The sequence below is a fragment of the Tribolium madens genome, unplaced genomic scaffold, assembly GCF_015345945.1.
Source record: "Tribolium madens isolate multiple individuals breed KSU strain unplaced genomic scaffold, Tmad_KSU_1.1 Scaffold_20;HRSCAF=117;Tcas5.2_LG4, whole genome shotgun sequence".
Classification (NCBI taxonomy): domain Eukaryota; kingdom Metazoa; phylum Arthropoda; class Insecta; order Coleoptera; family Tenebrionidae; genus Tribolium; species Tribolium madens.
The window spans coordinates 14,450,991-14,473,366 of record NW_025400985.1 but is presented as its reverse complement, the minus strand read 5'-3'; the positions used below and the strand labels follow the sequence as shown (position 1 = coordinate 14,473,366).

General features: G+C 33.7%; 2 protein-coding genes across 3 annotated transcripts; both read right to left on the bottom strand.

Moving 5' to 3' along the window:
* Nucleotides 1–2,081: 2,081 nt before the first annotated feature.
* Nucleotides 2,082–2,960, bottom strand: LOC123005295. The gene is made up of 3 exons (XM_044398979.1): nucleotides 2,885–2,960; nucleotides 2,272–2,374; nucleotides 2,082–2,220 (listed from the first exon to the last, which is right to left on the bottom strand). The coding sequence occupies exons 1-3, from the start codon at nucleotides 2,958–2,960 to the stop codon at nucleotides 2,082–2,084; spliced, it is 318 nt and encodes a 105-aa protein (XP_044254914.1).
* A 2,824-nt stretch (nucleotides 2,961–5,784) lies between these two features.
* LOC123005014 lies at nucleotides 5,785–21,348 on the bottom strand. 2 transcript variants are annotated; one of them, XM_044398600.1, is made up of 3 exons: nucleotides 21,220–21,348; nucleotides 20,765–21,170; nucleotides 5,785–6,124 (listed from the first exon to the last, which is right to left on the bottom strand). In XM_044398600.1, the coding sequence occupies exons 2-3, from the start codon at nucleotides 21,163–21,165 to the stop codon at nucleotides 6,088–6,090; spliced, it is 438 nt and encodes a 145-aa protein (XP_044254535.1). In that variant the 5' UTR covers nucleotides 21,166–21,170; nucleotides 21,220–21,348; the 3' UTR covers nucleotides 5,785–6,087. The 2 variants fall into 2 exon arrangements, 1 of the variants encoding a protein (XP_044254535.1); XR_006412721.1 differs by lacking the exons at nucleotides 20,765–21,170; nucleotides 21,220–21,348 and adding an exon at nucleotides 8,984–9,128.
* Between the last annotated feature and the right edge of the window lie 1,028 nt (nucleotides 21,349–22,376).

Sequence of the window (22,376 nt, the reverse complement as noted above, 5' to 3'; positions counted from 1 at the left end):
AACAAAAAAAAAAAATCAAAAATAAATTTAACTTTAAACTTATTTTGATTTATTTAGGTTATTTTGGAAACGTTCTTTGGCTCTTGCAAGCCATTTTTTTATTGACTTTATTACTTTATCTTGGCCTTCCTGGTCATGCTTTTGTTCAAACGTACTACCTCTAATATACAAAGATTTCAAAACAAAATCGGTTTAATTGTACAGTACACTTACGTATAATGACTTCCGTCAGTTGTTTTGAAAGGAGTTTTTCCTTTTGCGCACTACCAACTAAAGTTTTGGTCTAAACAGTTTGTAATCAATTTAAACATTAGTTGTCTGGTCAATTCTTGTGCTGTTTCACCCCCTGTGCGACTTAGTTCTACAGCCTAAAAATTGTGTAGCAAATGACGAAGCACTTGCCTTTGGAATCCTATACATAATTGAAATTAAGTATTAAGTAATTGTGTACACTCTATGCATTCACCCACCCTGTACTACTGTATCACGAGTTCAAGAAAAAACTGAATTCTGATTTATCTGTCGACCTAAAAAAAAACTTTTCTATTACAAATTCTATTAAAATACCAGGAGCCGGATCTACATTATTGATGACCGAACAAGGTCGTGTAGTGGATCTACTGACAGTTGCAAATGAGTCTATCAAAATTTATTTTATTTGTTTAAAAGCAAAAAATAAAATAAACGTGCCCCTTTTACCAGGCTTTGTATGTCTTATAGTTTTTTGAGAGTCGACAAGAATCATTAGAAAAAGTAAAATGTTACTTATCTAAATACTCACCTTTACCTTTTTTTGCCATTTTTGGATTACGAAATTCGTCATCCTCAGAGGAAAGAGATGAGCGGTCAGATCTGTCGTCAAATATCGAAGATCAATTGGTACTATTCCTGGGCAAATATTAATTATTGAACAACAGACTTTGATTATTTTGTGAATAATTGCGAAACCTTCGTCATCTGTTTTCTTGAACTGCTTGATTGGAAAAGTCCTTTGTAAAATGCCAAACTTTTCCTTTAGTTGACCTATTACCCTTTCGATATGGATTCTCACATTCGCAATTTTTCTGGTCTCCTCCACTTCTTTTTATTCCAGTTGTTTTCGACCTTTAAAAAACGAGGGGTATTTGACTTCGGCACAATATATCCGTACACTATCGTCAATGGAAAATCCACGATTTGCCAAAACCAGGTCTCCTGGGATAAGGTTATCCAAAAAAGCTGAGTGTTCGGTAATGTACTTGTCGCTCGCTCTACCCCCATAAGCATTGGAAATAAAAATAATGCTTCCATGTGAAGAAATGCCAATTAAAAATTTCATGGTGTGATGGTTTTATAAATAATTAGACCACGTTTTGGCTGCCGCGTCTAAACTTGAGGAGTTTTGGATAAACACCTCAATAGTCAATAATTTCTGTTACTTTTTCACCAAAATTATTTTTAAAACATGCAGGTGTATTACACAGTAAATTTTCTCTTTGTGGCCAATGAACCAAGCTTTTTAGTCTGTAGTACAACACTTCCATTGTGCATTCAAAAACTCTACTTATGGTAGTACGATGACATTGAAATATTTTGGCTAAATATTTGAAATGAAAATTCAGCCTCAATTTCACCAAAACTAGCACACAACTCGCCTCTGTGGTAAATAGGATTCAACTAACTTTACAACATTTTGAAGATATGCGTATTCGGGGAACCCTGTAAAATAAGAAATATCTTCTTCATTTTCAACAAAATGTTCTTCCTCTAATCTGTAACTGCGCACTCGTTTTTCAATTTTATTATTTCTGCTTTAGCTTTTTCTAATGCACTTTGAAGCTCTCCGTAAGTCGATTTACGTGTTGCGTAACAGGTTCAGGTGGGGTAGTTGTTTCCCCAAGCATTTCTGCTTGCTGTGAATCATTAAATTAAATTACAACCTATATTGAAATAAAACTACTCCAAATCAATCTAGAAAGTAAATTCCCTTTTGGTAATGGTAAATCCAAAGAAGCAACTACTACATGCACCAAAAAACAAGACCATGCAGCATTCGCAAGCAAAAAAATATAAAAATAAATTCTTATTTTTCAATTTAACTCCTATAAGTATACCATAGCGTCCTGTCTTTGTAACCGCTTAAATCTACTTAGGGGTGACATCATCTGATGGATTTGATGCCCCATATGTAAAGAAGGAACCCAGTCTGGACTGGTCTCATGTTCCAGATAAGCAAGCTTACTTAAAAAAATATTAATATAAAATCAAAATTACTAATGTAAAATTATCAACCTGAATGAAAATTGACGAGAACACACTCTGGCATACTTCAACTTTCTCTCAGTTGGGTCAGCACGTTTTAGAGCCTGAATCCACTTTTGCCTCCTTAAGACTGCTAGATGTGTTTGTCGCTCATTAATATAAAGGGCGATTCAGATAAGATAATGAGCCTGACGATCTGGCGATGCAACCCAAAAAACAAATTTCATTTACGCCTTTGATCCAATTTAAATTAGGATTTGCAAGTTGAATCTAAGTTATCATCTTATGTCACTCTGACATTAGTGCCATTCAGTTCTCGCGGAATCATAAAGAAATTAGAAAAGTGTTTTCGATGTAAACCCAACACAAAATGTATGAAAGAATAAAACATTAAAAGTAGGCAAACAGTTTATTTATAAATCATAAATTGCTTGTCAAAGCACTGTCAGAGGAACATAAGATAACTTTGATTGCAAATGCAAATCATAATTAAAATTAGATCAAGACGTAAATGAAATTTGTTTTTTAGGTTGCATCGCCAGAACGTCGGGCTCATTATCTTATCTGAATCACCGTGTATATTCTAGCGGCAGGAATTCTAAAGGTTTAGTATTTTAAAGAGTATTCCAGTCAATGAAGTTACTGTACCGATAATATCCCATATCAGTAGTTTTTGCGGACTTGTTACCACAATTAACAACAGCGCAAAATAATGGCATGCTAAGGCAGAAATGAGATGTGATAAACTATAAAATCCCGTGCTTCAAAACTAAAACAGTAGTTTTTGCGGACTTGTTACCACAATTAACAACAGCGCAAAATAATGGCATGCTAAGGCAGAAATGAGATGTGATAAACTATAAAATCCCGTGCTTCAAAACTATAGTAATAAGTCGCATGCATACATGCAAAATTATAATAAAGCACAATTTAAGACCATCACCGTCATATCGTAATTTTACAAATTAATATTTTAATACCTTTGCACCCAAAAGCAATAGAAGTTCATAGATAATTAATTTTTTAAACAACCCTGCAATTTGTTAGATTTTACTACGTTTTTACTAACTTGGTATTTTAACTTTTATAACTAGTGATCACCACTACCTGATTACATTGAAATAATATTTTTTAACATTTATTATAATGATACTGAAATTACTCTAGGAGTAATTAATAATTGTTATAAAAGAAGAAAACACTTTTAAGTACCTAAAAAATCGTATCAAATCAAAATCCAGAATAAAAAATGAAATAAATGGACCTTGAATACTTATTAAAAGATTAATATAAAAAATATATAAACTGTTCATAATAGTTATTTATTCGACGAGTTTGAGTGTAAATCAGACTCTTTATTTGACCGAGTGGATTTTTGAACCACGAGTGTAACGAGTGGTTTACCATCCACGAGGTGGAATAAAGCGTCCGATTTACACTCAAACGAGTGGAATACAACATTTTATTCTTCGAATTAGAGTCAACAAGGCTTAAACTTGCTTTAAATCTGTTAAAAATAATTTGTATTGAGAAATGCCCAATAGTTGTCAAAACTTCCTTACACGGGAGAAAAACCGTAAATTTTGACAATGTCGAAGAATAAAAGCATATAATCTCATTTTTTAAAGATATACTTACTAAAATAAAATTTAATAAAAATACTTGTGTATCGCGTTCCACACACCTAAAACACTGAAATACCTAAACTACAAAAAAAAATAAAACTATTTTCTAATTACTCCTACTTAACCAAAAAACCCAAAATTTTTATTTGTAGTCGAGGGTGGGCCGATTTAAATAAAACACAAATTAATGAAAAGACAAACACGGCATGCTTCTGTTTCTTTATTCGCCATCTTTCTTACTCTGGTTGACAGACGACACACTCGTCCTGTGACGGGCTAAAAAGAGCCCTAATGTGTAAAATAAATGTTTTACAAATTTATTGTAAAAAGACCAAACCTATGTAGTTGAAAAGGCGGTCAAGAACCCAGACTCTTCCGGGAGGCCATAACGTAAACACAATTAGAGCAGGCGAGTTTTTCGCAGACGGCGTGGAATTTTAAATGCTTTGTATGATTCACAAAAGTTCACACTTGGGTCACCTAGGATGACCTCTCCCCGTGCATAGGAAAAATCCGATCGAGGGATGACGTGTCGGGCCATAACATAAAAAGGCGAAGACGCGAATCTGGAGTAACCATTCTGCATACAGAGTGAATACGCGAGTAGTTACTTTGTGAGCCAAAACAGTTTTGTGCTAAGTTCACCTTCTGAGTCCGATTTCAGTCATAAGAAATGAGTAAGTTTTGATTTGTTGAATTTTTCGCCTGTTCTGCTGCTCTAACTTACCATGCCGTACCGTATATTTTTCCGATTATTATTGTACGCGATAGTTCTCATTCGGATTGGAATTCTAAACAAATTATCATTAGAAAACTGCTTACAATGTAATTAAAGAGTCTGCCGCGGGATGAGTCTGAATTCAAGAGTGTTGACACAATTATAAACAAATGAGAACGATGTAGTTTTGGTCTTTGGTCGCAATTTACGAACCCCACTTTAATAATAAGTTATGATCATTTTTGTGTTATAAAATATCGTTACCTTAAGCCATGAGAAACCAGATGATTATATCAATACTTAGATTGGTTGCATTTCTTTCACTACAGTTGTCCACAGTTTTTCTAACAAATCATTGCAATCTAAAAGGACTTTTGAAATTGTACTGTAAAATGTCAGGAAAGTTAGTGGTAACTTTAATCTGGTAATCTCATGTGTAATTTCCTGTACTTAATTTTTATTTCATGTATAAGTATTTTATTTTACCCTTAATATAATTAATTAATACTTAACAGTGATTTTATTTGTCTGCTCATTCCTCTCCTAAAGTTGACTGATCTCACGGGTTGACTGAGGTCCTACGTTCAAAGAAATTTAATCGCTTTGTTGGCGGGCCACCGCTTGACCCATACGAAAATAAGTTTGACAGCTAGTAAATAATAAAACTCAAAAACCCGCCACAAACGATTTGGCGCAGTCAGTAGGAGCTTCAGTCACATTTTGGGAGAGAAAAACAATGACTATTAATGATAATTGGCACCTTTACCATGTCAATAAAATCTTTAGACCGGAATAATCAAGGGTAATTTTTTTTTAAGTATAGGTAGAATGGAACAAAAAGGGGTAAATGAACGGTTAATGGCAATCAGGTGTTTTCAAATGTAAAAAGCTTTTAAAAGGAATTTTCACACTTAAGAAATGTGTGAACGTGGCGCACGTTAGACCGATAAGAAGATCAAGGACAGCGCATGCTTAAAAATGTTTATAAGACAGGTGCGATGAGGGATATGAGTCTGGGTCTGGCGAGAAAACCTTGTGTGGCCTAAGAGATGGGGGAGTAAATTTTTTTTTTTTTTTGAAAACCAGATAACGTATTTTTGTAAAATACTAGTAGTGGGTGGATGAAAGGCGTTACCGATTTTTAAATAAAACCGTGGGAAAAAAAAATAAAACACTTAAAATTAAACACGTAAAATTATTACAAAGGAAATATATATTTTTATAAAATATGAAGAAATAAACAATTTTTAAAAGATAACATATAAAGAAGTTAATTATAAAAAGACATCCACACAAAGGGTTGCCCCCCTCGGGTAATCGTACCCGATGGCGAGCGACCCATTGATGACTTCAAATATCTTGTATAGCGCCAACGGGGCCTGTGGCAGCAAACCTTCCCTATGGAGCTCTATTCGCTCCGCCTCTAGGAGCAGGTCCTGGGGTAGATGGTCCATGATAAGGTCAATTTCAAGGTCCGTCAGGACCCCGTGGACGGTAACGTAGTTAACCGGGAAATCTCCCCAGTAACCAGCTGGGAAGTCTGTAACAAAGAAAAAAAAAAAAAAAGGGGTTAAAAAAATGTGTAATGGGCAAAATTTGTTTATCAAAGTTGAGGTTAATTAAAATCAAACCAAAATAAATAGGTCACAATTAATAGTGAAACAATCAAAAACATTTTTTTTGTTTAAAATAATTCTATAATAAAAAAATTCAGTACATACAGGACATGTCTGAGGTGTTTTCAATACACTTGCAGACTAAAATGAACCATTGGTAAAAATTATGAAATTTATCCACTAGGAAATCAGATAATCAAAGTTGAAGAGTAACCAATTAGATCAGAGTTTTGGCCCTGTGATGGTACGATAGGAGCAAACGCCTTGCACCCATCCCACTGTAGTTAGGGAATAAAAGTATGAGAAATAATTTAACGTAAATTCATTTTAAATTATTTATTCAGAAATAATTACAAAAAAAAAATAATAAAATTAAGAAAATAATAAAATTTATATTCTTGTAAATTACAACCAAAAAGTGACCGCAACTCCTGAGGGGTCCGAGATCCATTGAAGTATCATCGGGCCGATACGGAGCACATTAGGTCCCATTGAAGGCCGGGGGTGGTTGGGCCTAGCTACCCCAATAATGGGGGATAAGTTCTCCCACATGTAGGCCGGTATAACTAACATAGCTAAGTCGACCAAACAAGGGGGAGTAGGCCCGTATAAAATAGTCACACAGGGTGCTGAAAAAGAAAAAAAAAATGATAAAGCTCTATATCTCTCTCTTCAGTCATATAAGGGTGGTAAAATGAACAAATTGAAAAAAAATATATATATATATACAGGGCGATTCAGATAAGATAATGAACCTGACGATCTGGCGATGCAACCCAAAAAACAAATTTCATTTACGTTTTGATCTAATTTTAATTACGATTTGCGTTTGCAATCCAAGTTATATGTTGCTCTGACAGTGCTTTGACAAGCAATTTATGATTTATATAAAAAAAAAAACAGTTTACCTACCTTTGTTTGTTTTATTCGTTTATACATTTTGTTTTGGGTTTACACCGAAAAGACTTCTCTAATTTCTCTATCATTCCGCGAGAACTGAATGGCACTAATAATCGCTGTTCTCTGCAGGGCGATTCAGATAAGATAATGAGTCTGACGATCTGGCGATGTAACCCAAAAAACAAATTTCATTTACGTTTTGATCTAATTTTAATTACGATTTGCATTTGCAATCCAAGTTATCTTATGTTGCTCTAATAGTGCTTTGACAAGCAATTTGTGATTTATAAAAAAAACTGTTTGACTACCTTTAATTTTTCATTGTTTCATACATTTTTTATTGGGTTTACACCGCAAAGACTTCTCTAATTTCTCTATCATTCCGCGAGAACTGAATGGCACTAATAATCATTCTCTGCACTGATGTCAGAGTGAGACAAGATGATAACTTGGATTCAACTTGCAAATCCTAATTGAAATTGGATCAAAGGCGTAAATGAAATTTGTATTTTGGGTTGCATCGCCATTATCTTATCTGAATCGTCCTGTATATATGATAATAAAATAAAAGAAAATATGTAATATATGATACTTACCCATAGTTCAGGTCAAAAATGTCACTTGAAATTAAGGGGGTCAAATGAAATAAATTTGCATGGAGCGACCGCTTATATAATTACGATTAAATAAACAAACGTCAACTCATGTCTCACAGTGAAATGAAATTTTGTCTCATGAATCAATGGGATAAAAAAAAATTGCGGTAATCAAATAGGCAGCTGGTAGGTTTGAGAAGCGGGTTGTTGTAAAATTGTAAAGCACGGCCCTCTTTTCATACTACTGAATATCAGCACGAAGACGGAGAAAATTATCGCAGAACAAAAGCTACGAATACGCGCGGTGTCGTTAGACAGTTTTATTCCAACTTCGGTCGGACTTTTGCATATCGACGAAAAGAATTAAAAGAAGGTCGACGGAGAAATGTTCGGACAGAACAATTTAGGGGATGGAATCTCCCCGGATGAGGCTCAAGGAGAAAATCAGGGACTACAGCCGGTGAATAACCTTTTCCAACAACAGCTGCTAAATAGAGTTCGAATTCCGCATGGAGGTCAAGGACCTAATCAGGGTCAATTCCAACACCCTGAATTGGGGAATGCCGCCATGGCATCGCAATTAATCGCTACGTTTGATGTGGAGGGTTCTGTGAGAACCTTTTTAGGATATATTGGCTACCATTCCGTCTAACTGATCTACTCCTCACATCCCTTTATTATATTTGTTTATGATCTCTAGCTGTGGTACAGTTATTTTTGATTTTGCGTCTCTTGAGTATTGAAGTAAGTTTTGGTTGCAATGCCGTCAAAATTTGTGCCAGCACACATGATTTTCTTGTCCTTCCACTGAACAACGGCGACTTGTTTGGAAAAGCAATATTCGAAATGTCCGCTATTTTTTGTTTTCACAGTTTATTTTGCCTTACACTTTTCAGTGGACAATTTCCTAACCGATTGTCACGAAGTGTTCCACTGGCACGGTAACCTATTTCAGCAAGGTGACTTGTAAACTCACAGAAATAAAAAAATATTTTCGAACAGGTGGGAACAGGAAAATTTTTAACACACTATACGTTTTCGAGATTCGGGTGGATACCCTTTTCGTTTATTAAATAACTCAAGCAAACAGTTTCAGAGTTTAAGAACGTGCATTTATCTAACCGAAATTCCAATTTGTGTTTAGCATAAAATTCGTGATAAAAATGTAAATAGTAGTTTCTTATTTCGTTCATGAAAATTTAAGTTAGAACAAGTTTGTAAAAAATCTTTTTTTTATATAAAACAGCAACCACTATCGTAAATTTTTGTAATAAAAAAACGAATTACCTCAGAGTAACAAGAACCTTGGGTATAAACAAAAAATAAGGTGCACAACCACGAGTACACAACCACTTTCACCTTTGCACAGTTTATGAAAAAGTCCTAATCGGTTATTATTGCACGCAACGTCGCGAAGAAATGCGGACGTCACATTGTCTCCATTTAAAACTACAGTGAGTCCAGCGGACACATCTATACAGATACTTTACAAAATAATTTAATAATTTTTATTTTCCGAAAAATAAAATTCAAAATTTTAAGTTGTTTGTTGAGGTACTAACAAAATGCAATTGGACAAAGTCTTAAAACTTGGAGGATGTATTTTTATTTTTTTCAAGTAATTCAACATTAAAATTGGTTCTGTGTCCAGTGGACACACGTTATCCCGACTAGCGTTAAACTGTGCCAAAAGTCTTCAATTGAACCTTCCAGAAATTTTTGCCTTTCCACATTACTTTCGCTAAAATTAATAGCAATTTTCTTCCATTCTATATCAATTGCAGTGACATTTATGTTTTCTAGTGAATTAAATTTACTTGAAACTATTTCAAGGGTATGCAGTTGTTCCGGTTTGGTTAAAGCTATTTCTTCTGGCAAGTTACTTAAGAAGAAACGACACTCTGGTCCCAAATCAATTGTTTTTAATTCTAAAAAGTTTCGCGGGTTTTTACAATTAATAGTAAAATCATTTAAATATTCTTATAAAATGTGCTATGATATTTTTAAAAAAATTTCTACATTCCTGTTGTAATTCGTGAACCAACATTTTTTTCGACTGAAAGAGAGTGTTAAAAAGTGTTAAAAAAATGTAAAATGTAATTGAGGAATAGCAAAACTGCTTTTGTAGTACTGTTATTTAATTGATCCAAAATTGAAGATATTATTTTAGAATTATCTTCCAACTAAGCAACCCAAAAATAATCTAAAAGTATTTGACAATTATCTAAAACACGTTTGATGGCGTGCTGCATGCTCAGCCATCTAGTTGCTGATAGTTTGAGAATTTTTGTGTGGTACTTTTAAAAAATTCCTGCATTTCTGCAAGTTCTGCCGTTCGTTTAGCGGAAACCGAAAAATAGCTATAATCCATTCTTGCTGCTGTTGCCGCTAAGCCATAAACCGTACCCCTTGTAAATCTTCGTAATCACTGTTCGGGCGGTCCTCTGTACCTGCCACCCTTATAGGGTGGGGGTTGCAATCCACTTGTATTTTTGTATTGTAACCAAAAGGAGTATCTGACCAACAAGCATACGAACAAGTCGAACAACATGTATCTTTAAATATAAGTTAATAGTTTATAGCATACAGTGTTTCATTTAAAATGATCCTTCGAGCAAGCAATTTAAGATAAACGGGTACCTACTTCCACTAAACAACGCGTCCCAACATTTGAAAAACAGATTTTATCACACCACGACGCGCTATTAGAGCTTCTAACTCGCTCATGTTCGTGGATTTTTGGGAAATGATTTAAAATGAATTTATGAGAAATGCGACAGAAATGAGGGAATGCACACAATTATAAACATTAATAAAAGTCCTACCTTGTGTTCCCTGAAGTGCTCTCTCGTCTGGCTTGGGCGATCCGGCTCGAAGGACCAAATGTTGGGGCGCATTTTGAGTGAGTTGATTTCGCGATTGAAATGCGCCTTTTGATTCGTTATTGCTTTTTGACGACGCGTTCAGAGATTCTAAAAGCGTACAACGTTTCTGCAAAAATTCTTGTAATGTGTTAATTTTTGGAACTTCGGTGCCAAGTGAGGCTTCCCATTCTCTTTTGGTAACGAAATCTAATTTAAGAGTAATTATGGGCACGATCAAGGCGTCCCATTGATTGGTTGGCTGTTTTAAAGTTTTGAGGGCTACTAAATTAATGGTCAGGTCGTCATTTAACTTTCTTAACGCAGTATGTGAATTTTTTGTAATTATCGGAGAGTTCAAAATTGCTAAAACGTGTTCTTGAATTATGATTCTATTATTTTGGTACCGTTTTGTTAAAGCATCCCAGGCAGATTGATAATTATCTCCTGAAACTACAAATAATTCTAATACCTTTTGAGAATCGTTTGTTAAACAGAATTTTAGGTAATGAAATTTCTCCACGTTACTATAATGTGTACTATCATGAATTATGGCTTTAAATGTGTCCGTCCCTAAATGATATCCACTCTAAATAATTTCCGCCAAATGTTGGTAGATTTAATGTTGGCAATCTTACGTTACTAATCGAACTAGGCGGATTTGAATTTGATGATGAACCTGCCGTTGTTCCTTCGCTAACTGCTTCAGATTTCTCTATAATAGCTAATATTTCTGACTCAATATTATAATATTTCGTTTCGAAATCTTCTCGTTCTTTTGTTTGTTTCGCGCTGTTGTCTTTGATCTCAATTTCTGTTTGAACATTATCAAAATCTCTAAAAGTTGCGCGTAAATTGGGCAACCTCGACTTTAATTGATAAATTGACGTACCTGTAGTTTTCATATAGTTCTCGAGATACGTTCTGGCACGTGTTAAAGCAGATTTTATCACACCACGACGCGCTATTAGAGCTTCTAACTCGCTCATGTTCGGGATTTTTGGGAAGTGATTTAAAACGAATTTATGAGAAATGCGGCACAAATGAGAATGCACACAATTAGAAACATTAATAAAAGTCCTACCTTGTGTTCCCTGAAGTGCTCTCTCGTCTGACTTGGGCGATCCGGCTCGAAGGACCAAATGTTGGGACGCGTTGTTTAGTGGGAGTAGGTACCCGTTTATCTTAAATGGCCTGCTCGAAGGATCATTTTAAATGAAACACTGTATGCTATACACTATTAACTTATATTTAAAGATACATGTTGTTCGACTTTTTCGTATGCTTGTTGGTCAGATACTCCCTTTGGTTACAATACAAAAATACAAGTGGATTTCAACCTCCACCATATACGGGTGGCAGGTACAGAGGACCGCCCGAACAATCACCTTCAAACCGAACACTCGTGCCTGTTTCTTTTATTGTGAAAATCGAGGGTTTTCGATACCTACTCAATATGTCTATTCTTGTTTTTTCATGTCACTGTATGTTGTCGGAGTAAGAGGAAGATAGTGAGGTAAAACTTTCAAATGAGAAGCATAATGCCGGATTAGTGATAACAAAAATGTAACGACTCAAATTTTAAAATTTATTTAAAAATATTTAACAAATATTTGTTTTATAAAATGAAATAATAAAAATACGATACATGGACCTAATATCCTACGGCTAATAATAATTATGTATTAGAATATTTTTCGCATGAAGAAGTGTCGTCACCCAACCCAAATCGAGGGCGAAATGTTTTGGGTGCACTGGCACCTGTCACCCTCGGCTTCGTTATATTGCTTAGCGGCAACAGCCTCGTGAATGGATTATAGCTACATTTCTAACAAATTCTTCCGGTGTTCCAGGTATCTTTGAGCAAGCATTGTTTGCAACCAATGCCGGAGAATGACAAATGCAGGGCAGAACAATTAATGCATTGTGTTTTCCCAGCATGACACTGGCATTATCTGAAGCTAAACCTATAATATTTTTTATCTGCAAATGTCACAAAAGTGACCACTTTTATGACTAAATGACACAGGTAAAAGTTTTACTTTTCAGACATGGAGTAAAAACACTGTTTTTACGCCTAGGCGTTTTTACTTTTACTTGACACTTACTTTGACATTTATCACTGTTGTCTCTTTCTTGTCTCTTTCGCTTTTTCAGCATTTTCTGGAGAGGTGCAAGGTAGATTATCAGCATTCGACATATTGCACTGTAAACTACACCAATTATTCACCAGTTAAATCAATCAACACTTTCGAAATCTCAACACAAATTCCGAAACTGACGCGTGACGTTTGTTACGATTTTATTGCAAAGCGTCCTGATTATTGAGGTGATTTACTTGATTATTGGTGTGTTGCTGAACGTTCTGCTTCGCCACATAAACAATCACTTTTACTCCTAATAACATAATCTACTATTATAGGTATTTTTTTCGTATTTAAAGAGTCTTTAAAAGCAGCAAATAAATGTTCTGCATCACATTTTTTAGCGTCAACTGTAACCAGTTCTAATAATCTGTCTACAATTTTACCCGAATCATCTACATTTTTAACAACTATGCATAACAGTTTATTAACATAATTTATCTGAGATTGTAATAAAAGCTGCCTTTAACTTACTATAGTGTTGCTTCTTTACTCCACAACAGACAACTAAACCTAAACTTATAGAAGGGCACTGCACTGTGCTTAGAGGGGTTGCAAAAATTCTTGGAAATGTCTTTTACTGGAATCTTCCCGGCATTAATGATTGACTTTCGACAAGGCTTTCGGCTATATGTAAAAGCGGCACGCTCTTTGATTTTGAAGTGTTGAAGATAATTAATTATTCCAAGAAATAGGAAATATTTTAATTAATTTTTGCATTATTTTTTATTTAATTGGGTGTTATATCTTAGTGTACTAAAAATACTAAATAATTATTAAAATAGCTCTATATTACATAATGTAAATATACAGGGTGTTCCGTTTTTATTGTTACAAATTTAAGCAGGTGATAGATAGATTCAATTTTAAGATAAAAGTTTCCTATAAACATGTATCGAAAAATATTAAAGAAGGGAGCTACATCCCCTGAAACGGGTGCATCTTTTAATGGATTTCTTGAAATATTTCAGCAACCATTGTAGATAAAATTTCAAAATTTGGTCAACTGATAATCTTTATACACCCAAAAGAATTGAAAGATAAAATGTCGAACTTTTTACTCAGGGGCGTGCTGAACTAGGGGGGGTTAGGATAAAAGTACCCTAACTATTTTGGCTATTGGTTCGTGCCACTTTCAACCACAAAAATCTATATTCCATAGTTTTTTACAAAAAAGAGGTTTCTTGCGTTTTTTCGATACAACTTACCGTTTTTAAGTAAAATCAGTTTACAATTTGTCTTACTGACCATAAAGAGGATAAAAATTAAAAATTAAATTTGTTTCACCGTTTAAGACACCCGTGATTAAAAATTTTGACAACTGATCTTTGAATTTGTTCAGGTGTTATCAGCTGTACCAACTTTTGTAATTTTATCTATTCTGCAATAGTGGAAAACCCCATTAAAAAACGCATCTCTTTCAGCTTACGTAACATTTTTTGATACATGTTCATAGGAAACTTTTGTCTTAAAATTGAATATTCTATCACCTGTTTAAATTTGTAACAATAAAAACGGAACAACCTGTATTTACTTATTCACCTATATATTATTATCAAACAATCAAAAACAATTTATACATTATGGAATTATAAAAATTAGCAATTAAATTAATTATCTTTAATTTTTTCATAAAAATACAGCCTGATTCAAAAGTTTCTTAACAAAGACTTTCAACTAAACGTAAAAATGAATTCAGAATTTTTTTAAACCTCTTTTTTTGGGAAATACAAAACTCACAATTTTCATATTATAGAAGACTTTCAACTAAATATAAATAAATAATAAATAAATAATAAAATTTATTCATGTGTTACAATTACGATATTGTTTACATTTCTTACTACACTACACTATTTAACAAAACTACAACAAACATTCACTGAGCATAAACTCTTCCAGGCTGTAGAAGGCTTTTTGCAAAAGAAATGCTTCAATTTTTGTCGAAAAATGTTTAGGGGGTAAAGCAATTACTTCAGGTGATAATTTATTAAAAAATATAGGTCCGTAGTAATTTTGAGAATTTCTAATTTTATTTATTCTAGTAAAATCTACATTTAACTTATTTTTGTTTCTGACGTTATACTGATGATACTCTGATCTCGGTCTATAATAACGAAGATTGTTTTTGATATATATTAAACATTGATAAATATATAAGGACGGAAGTGTTAAGATGGCAAGTTCTTGGAATTTGTTTTTTACGTCGTCCCGATAGTTAATGTTAGCCACTATCCTGACAGCACGCTGTTGCATATTAAATAATCTGCTTGCGTGACAGCTATGGCCCCAAACAAGAATGCCGTAAGACATGGTACCCTGAAAGAGTGCAAAATAGGCCATAAATACAACTTCACGAGACACTTCACTGGCAAAATTTCTTAAGAACAACAACTTTTTAGAGTTTTGCTGATGTTTCATTGATATGAGATTCCCAAGTTAATTTGGAGTCAAGTGTGACACCTAGAAATTTAACATTGTTGTGGTTCATATTTAGTGGACGAGTAGAAAATACTATCTCTGCGGTTTTACTAGTATTTAATTTAAGTTACCATTCCTTAGCTTTTGAGTGTGTTTCCTCCATATTTCTAAGCAAATCATCAACATTGTTTTTTCCTAAGCAGAAGGAAGTATCGTCAGCGTATAATATCGATTCACAGGTATCCATATAATTTGGCAAATCGTTTATAAAGAGAAGAAACAGTAATGGCCCGAGAATTGATCCCTGAGGCACTCCATACTGTATCCTCTCCCGATCTGATGTTTGACCGTTGAAATACGTCAGTTGATACCTATTGCTTAGGTAGTTGTTTATAAGCTGTAGTGCTATGTTACTTATACGATATTTCTCTAGTTTTTGTATTAGTATGTCTCGAGAAACACAATCAAAGGCTTTGGAAAGGTCGCAGAAAATACTTCCAGTGTATTTATTGTCCTCAATACCCTGTGTTATAATGTTTATAAGTTTTTGAACAGCTTCAACAGTTGACTTACCACGTCTAAACCCAAACTGGTTATCAACGAGAATGAATTTTTCCGCAAAAACTGTTAATTGGTTAAATAAGACTTTTTCAAAAAAATTTCCAATTGTTGGAACAATTGAAATTGGTCTATAGTTTTGTTCCTCGTTTGCATCCCCTTTTTTAAGAAGTGGTATTACTTTTGAAATTTTTAGACAGGTAGGGAAGACTGATGTTCTTATACATTCATTTATTAATTTAGTTAAAGGGATAATAAGTAAATTAATATGTTTTTTTTGTTAAGTTTATACTGATCTCGTAAAAATCTTTGGACTCACCATTTTTCATATCTTTAATAGTGTCACGCATTTCAATAAAATAAATTTCTTTAAAATAAAATACCGCTTGAATTTTTTTACAGTTTGATAATACTGTTAGGTTATTGATATTGTTGTTTGGAGGTGGTATATTATCAAAAATTAGTCTGGGAATATTAGTGAAATAAGTATTTAACATATTACTGGTTAAGTTTGATTTCACTTGTGTTTTAGAATTTTTGGCGTTTAGTGTTAATTAAGCACCATGCACCTTTTGATAAATTTGAGTGACTTGTCAAGTATTTTGTATTAGCCTGTTTTTTTGCCTCATTAATTTTAGTTCTATAAAAAGTTCTATATTTGAGATAATATTGTGTGAGTATTTTATTCTGGGGTTGATTTTGTTTCATTTCGTGCAAAAAATTTAGATGATTCCTGATGTTTTTTAGTTCAATATTAAACCAATTAATTTTAAATGGTGGCTGAGTTTTGCTAATATACATTTACTTCTCAGAGGAAAAGCCTCTTTAATGTTATTATTTAAGATTCTAATAAAATTTTCAAATTTATCGGCAGTATCTATGTTAGGAGAGTCAATAAAGGACCAGTTAATATTATCGAGAAGATTATACAGCTTACACATGCCTTTCTGAGTAAAAGGTCGAAAGATGATCGTTTTATCACTTTCGTCAGTTGTTTTTTTTTTTAAATAGATGTCAATAGCCTTGTGGTCGGAAAGGCTGTGAGTTAGGACATTAGTTTTGTATGGGCGTTCCAAATTCGTTATCACGTTATCCAAGCAGTTGTCGCGTGCTGGCAGTGATAGTTGCTTTTAATCTAAATGAGGTGATAAAATCCTGAAATTGTACATTTTGAATAGTGTTTTTGTTGAAATGGATGTTAAAATCGCCCAAAATAACTACTTGACGATTTAAAAATTTTAAATAAGAAAATATTGCATTCAAAATATTAATGAAATTCTCAAAATTACCCAATGGACTTCGATAAACAGAGAAAATAAATATATTGGATGGGCGTATGCAAACGATTTCACAGTCCAGTTCTCTACTAAATTTCGAAATGTCAATTTTTTCAAAAGGAGTTCTTTGTTTTGCCAGAATTACTGTACCCCCATGTTGATTTAATTGTCTGCCAAAACCTGAAGCGAGTTTAAAATCTATAATATTTAACATTTCAATTTCATAATAATTTAACCAATGCTCAGTTAGACATAAAAAATTATATTGTTTTTCACAGTTTATTAAAAATGACTCAAGCTCACCTATTTTAGATTTAATCGATTGTATGTTTAAATGTAAAACAGCTAAGTTATCACTGACTGAAGAACAGGTCATCGTCTTCATTTTTGAGGCACGGGTTATTTGTCTTGCTTCGTTTGCCTTTTGGGATGAAAAAACCTTGAGATCACAGCTCCTTCAGGCCATATTTCTGGGTCGTTGCTTTTTTCCAGATTGTGAAGATCAATAGTAACTTTAAACCTTGAGTGGTTAGCGTCGTATTTGTTATCAACAAGTTCACAGGTGACTTCAGGAAAATCATCTTCGAGATACTTCTTTAGTTGAGATGCAGTAGCATCTTTGGCAAGCTTTCTTACGTATAAGTAGGCCTTTGGTAGTGGAGCCTTTAATGCTTCGGCATCTTTTTTTTCCAATGGTGAACTGTTTGCTTTTTCTGTTACCATTTGATACGTTAATTTTTTTGATTAATTTTAACGGAGTTAAATGTTGATTTCCCAGCATCTTGAGTACCCATGATGTTGGTCTTCTCCCTCGGATTTGCACTAGATTTATTTTGTTCACTTTGTTTATTGATACTATTATTATCTACGGCCGGTGTCTTTATCGATGTCATTGTCCTTCCTTTGGCGCTATCTCTTACGATAGGTTTTTTCTCCGGCGGCTTGATAAATCCGCAAAGAGTCTCTAATAAGTGAATTTGTCTACGTAAATCCTGGATAATAATATCCTTTTGGTGGATTATGTAGTGGAAAGTCTGGGGACTTGTGTTTGATGGATTTTCCTCAAGATCTTTTAAAAATAATTGATTCACTTCAGTGTCATCGGTGGTTTCGCCGTCCGTGATTTCACAACATTTAATCTTGTTGTCGTCGTAAAATTTGGCACCGTAATATTGAGCACAACTGAAACACATTTGAACATGTTACACACTTAACAGAGGTTTTTAAATTAGTCTTTTTACACCTTTTACATGCTGCTGAATTAGAGGTACTCGCGCTACCCGCCATGTTGTTAAAAAAATTAAATAAAAATGAATTTAGAATTTTTTAAACCTCTTTTTTTGGGAAATACAAAACTCACAATTTTCATATTATCATGTAGGCATCTTAGGTCTTTTGTTTCTAATGTTTTCGGATTTAATTTATTGTTAAATTTGCTAGTTTGTTAAATAATTTCTACAACATAAAACTCAAATTCGTAATGTTTTTAATAGATATTTGTTTAGTGTTATTCGATCTGCCGTTTCTGCTAATAAAATTCAACAATACATGTTCTGAACAGTCCAAAATTTAACCCAAAATCTAACCTTTCAAGAGCTATATCTTGTGAAAATAGGTTTAAACAACTTTATGTCATGGGAATTTTTAACTCATTTCGATATATTTTATCACCATCCAAGAAATGGTACAACACTTTGGAATCACCTGTATATACAGACTGTTTATGATGCATGTTGAAGTTGAAATTTAAAGCAGTTGATATGTACAGTAGTAGAAGACTACTAAAATACATTTTTTTTACTTAATGTTTTTATTCATACAAAAAAGTTTTTAATTTAATTTTTAATTTTCTAATGTTGATGTTCCGGAATCAGACGAGTTTACCCTCTGTAACTCCAAAAATGCCCCCAGCGCTGTTATGAAGTTCCTTTTCTCGGTCAAGGCACCAAACTCCAATGTTACACTTTCCGCTTCTTCGTAAATTATTAGCGTTGCAGTTACTGTTGGTTCTCCATTTTCGTCATCAGAATCTGGTTTACCATCATCGTACGTTCTTATATCGGTATCATAAAAACCAAAAAAGACTCTGCCATTTTCTAAATTTCTGTGGAAGTCATTCTGAACTGTAAAAAAATTAAAAATGAAATTCGATGTGAAACACCATTCATTTTTATTAAATATAATGTACATATTTAAATTAAGTGTAATACCTATATATGAGATTTAACGTAAAGTTACATTGTATATTGTTGCACTAAATTGAATAATAACATAGCACATCTGACTAAGAGAGAAAAAAAAACTATTACCTGTCTCTCGCTTTCAACAACTTTTAGAATGGAAGTTGTTGAATGAGTTGTCTTCGACGACGTTTCATCGCTATTGGCATTCTCACGTCGCTTTTTGCGGACAGGACGACCCTTGCTGTCAATTCCTTTTTGAGAAACGAAGTGGATTCATTTTCTCCGTGGCATCTTCAACTACTCAATCAACACTACGTAACAATCACTGTAACAAATTAATGACATCAATCAAAAACACAAAATTGAACACAAAAAAATTTCACAAACGACACACACCACTAAGACAAAGAATAAAAATGAACTATAAAGTGAAGTGAGATGTCAGTGTTGCCAGTGAGGTGTTAGTATTATTAGTATCGCCAACCTTAAGAAATTGATAAAAATATAGTAAAAAAATATAAATACTTGACTTTAATGTAAATAATATCCATAATAGAATATTTAGGACCAATAACTGCTTTGTGGTTGATCAATTGACCCTCATACCGTATACAAAGCCTTCACGTAAACATTAAAATTAAAAGACGCAGATATTTTCTAACTGGTCACCACCAGCCCTAATCCCCCACAAATCATAATAAAAAGATTTTTTGCTCCAAAGTTTTCAAAATAAAATATAAAATGAAAAAATGGATTTGTTGAGTTTCATCAATCTCTCAAGGTCGCCAACGAATATAATCTATAGTTAATATAATATAATAGTTTACCAAATTATTGGTGAAGAAAATAAGAAAAAAATCGTCACTTACCTTTTTTAATCAGAAAGTGTGCATAAAAGTTTATGTGGAACAATATTTTATAGGAATTTCATGGCATTCGTCGAGGCAACTTGTAGCTATATTTTGAGTTTTGAGCACTCGCTCTTTGCAAAATACAACACCGTGACACTGTCCTTGCAGAAACACTATTTCGCTTCTGAGTGGAACTCACACAAACATTTTGTCGAAATTATCGCCCCCTAGTAAATGAACTGCCACTGTTATTCGCCCCCGAGTAGAACTCACAGTGTCGGATTCGCAAATGTTTCGTCTAAATTATTATCGAGGGCTTCGCCCTTAATAGAACTCACACTATTTGCTTGCTTCACAAAGCGATGTTTGCTACCGTTTTTCTATCATTTTTGGTTGAGTATGAACCACATTGACGCGAAATGTCAACAACTGTCAGAAATGTCAGATTGATTGAAATACAAAGTTTTTTTTTATACTTAGAATTTATGCACTTTTAGGCCTGTTTTTCTCTATAAAACTCTACTACCTTGAAGAATTATGATTGAATTATTGTTTTTTACTTTCACTCAATCTCTACCTTTTGCCGTTTTCTACTTTTAGTGATTCCAAATTTTTGCAATAATCTCCAGGAATAAACAATTGCTGTCGCGTGACAAAGATGGTTAAGTTAACGTTTTACATGGGTGTGAGAGCGTTCAAGCTATCACGTTTTAGTATAGTATAAAAATGGTGAGATTCAAACATAGAGAAACAATTTATTATATGTTTTTTACCTATAGCCCATGAATGTCCTGAAGGCTACTTCAAACTCCTGTCGTTCTCCAACAGTTACAAACATTATTTGTGTATCAGGAAGTTTAGAATATTCTTTAAACTTGATCTCTATGGTATTTTCGTCTGAATCGTAAGTCTCCACATTGTGTGAGATGAACAATACACTTCTTCGAGGATGACAATAATTGAATGGGTGCTGTTCGATAATCGATATGGAAGCCCCAAGTGTGACAGTAATATCAGCCTGATATGTAGGCAATTCTTCAGCTTTGATTAATGCATTAAAAGCAGGCATTTTTATTTTTGTTCCGTTGTTCTGTTGTACCTTCTTTTTGTTCCGTTGGAGTTTACGGTGGGCTTGTAACTGACGAAAATCGTCAATTTTTGTCTTCAAATCCATTTTATCTAAAATAAGATACTTAATAGTGTTTTTCATCATTGTTTTTGCACATACCAAGACTGCAATTTTGCAAAAAAACCACTACAACAGCACAAGGTCACAGAACACAGCAGGACCCAAGCGCAACTGAAATCAGTGTTGCCAGGTGAAAATTTTTGTAATCCCTAGATTTAGTTGTCAAAGATCCCAACAAATTCCTAGGCATTGCCGAATCCATTTAAATTTTCTCTCATCACTACATCAAAGACGTTGCGCTGATCGACATTCAATCGTTCGAGCATCGTTTCACCGATTTCTCTTTCACGAACTTGGTTGATATCGTCCTCTACCTGATTTGGTCTGAATTCTGGAGGATCCTCAAGACTGAATTGTGACAAACGTCCATCGTTTGTGAGTCTTGTTCCAAACAAAATGATCTGTAATCTCACGATACAAAAATTGTCTCGCTTGAGGGTTGTCACGGTTCAATTCAAACCATCCTGTCAACTCCGTGTTTACAGGTCCTCTGTCGACAACCGCTTGTTCTTCACCTCGTCTGAAAACGACTCTCTGTCGTCCCGGAAGGTGAATTGCCAATCTATACACTTTCAACTTGATCACTTTTGAATAAATCACGACCGATTATAAAAGAATTTCGAGCACTTTTGTTAGACGACCAATTTCGATGACACAAAGGAAACGTCAGACTGACAGTTGTCGAATTTTTTCGAAAAAAATCAATAAATCTCTGAAAAAATTCCAGCCAAGGAAAGGTAATTGACTAAGAAAGTGTCAGATGAATTGGTTTAAAAAATTTTTAGAGTTGCAAAAAACATTTAAAAATTTCTTAAAGAAAAGCTTACATTAAAAAAAATTTCATTCGAGACGTTTCAAAACATCGTGCTACAAAAGACAGTTGGGGAGACTAAGAAAGTGTCAGATGTACCGGATTAAAAAAATTCTAAAGTTGCAAAAAAACATTTAAAAATTTCTTAAAGAAATGCTTAAATTAAAAAAAATGTCAATCAAGACTTTTCAAAACATCGTGCTACAAAAGACTGTTAGGGAGACTAAGAAAGTGTCTGATGTACTGATTAAAAAATTTCTAGACTTTCAAAAAACATTTAAAAATTTCTTAAAGCAATGCTTAGTTTAAAAAAATGTCATTCGAGACGTTTCAAAACATCGTGCTACAAAAGACAGTTGGAAAGACTAAAAAAGTGTCAGATGTA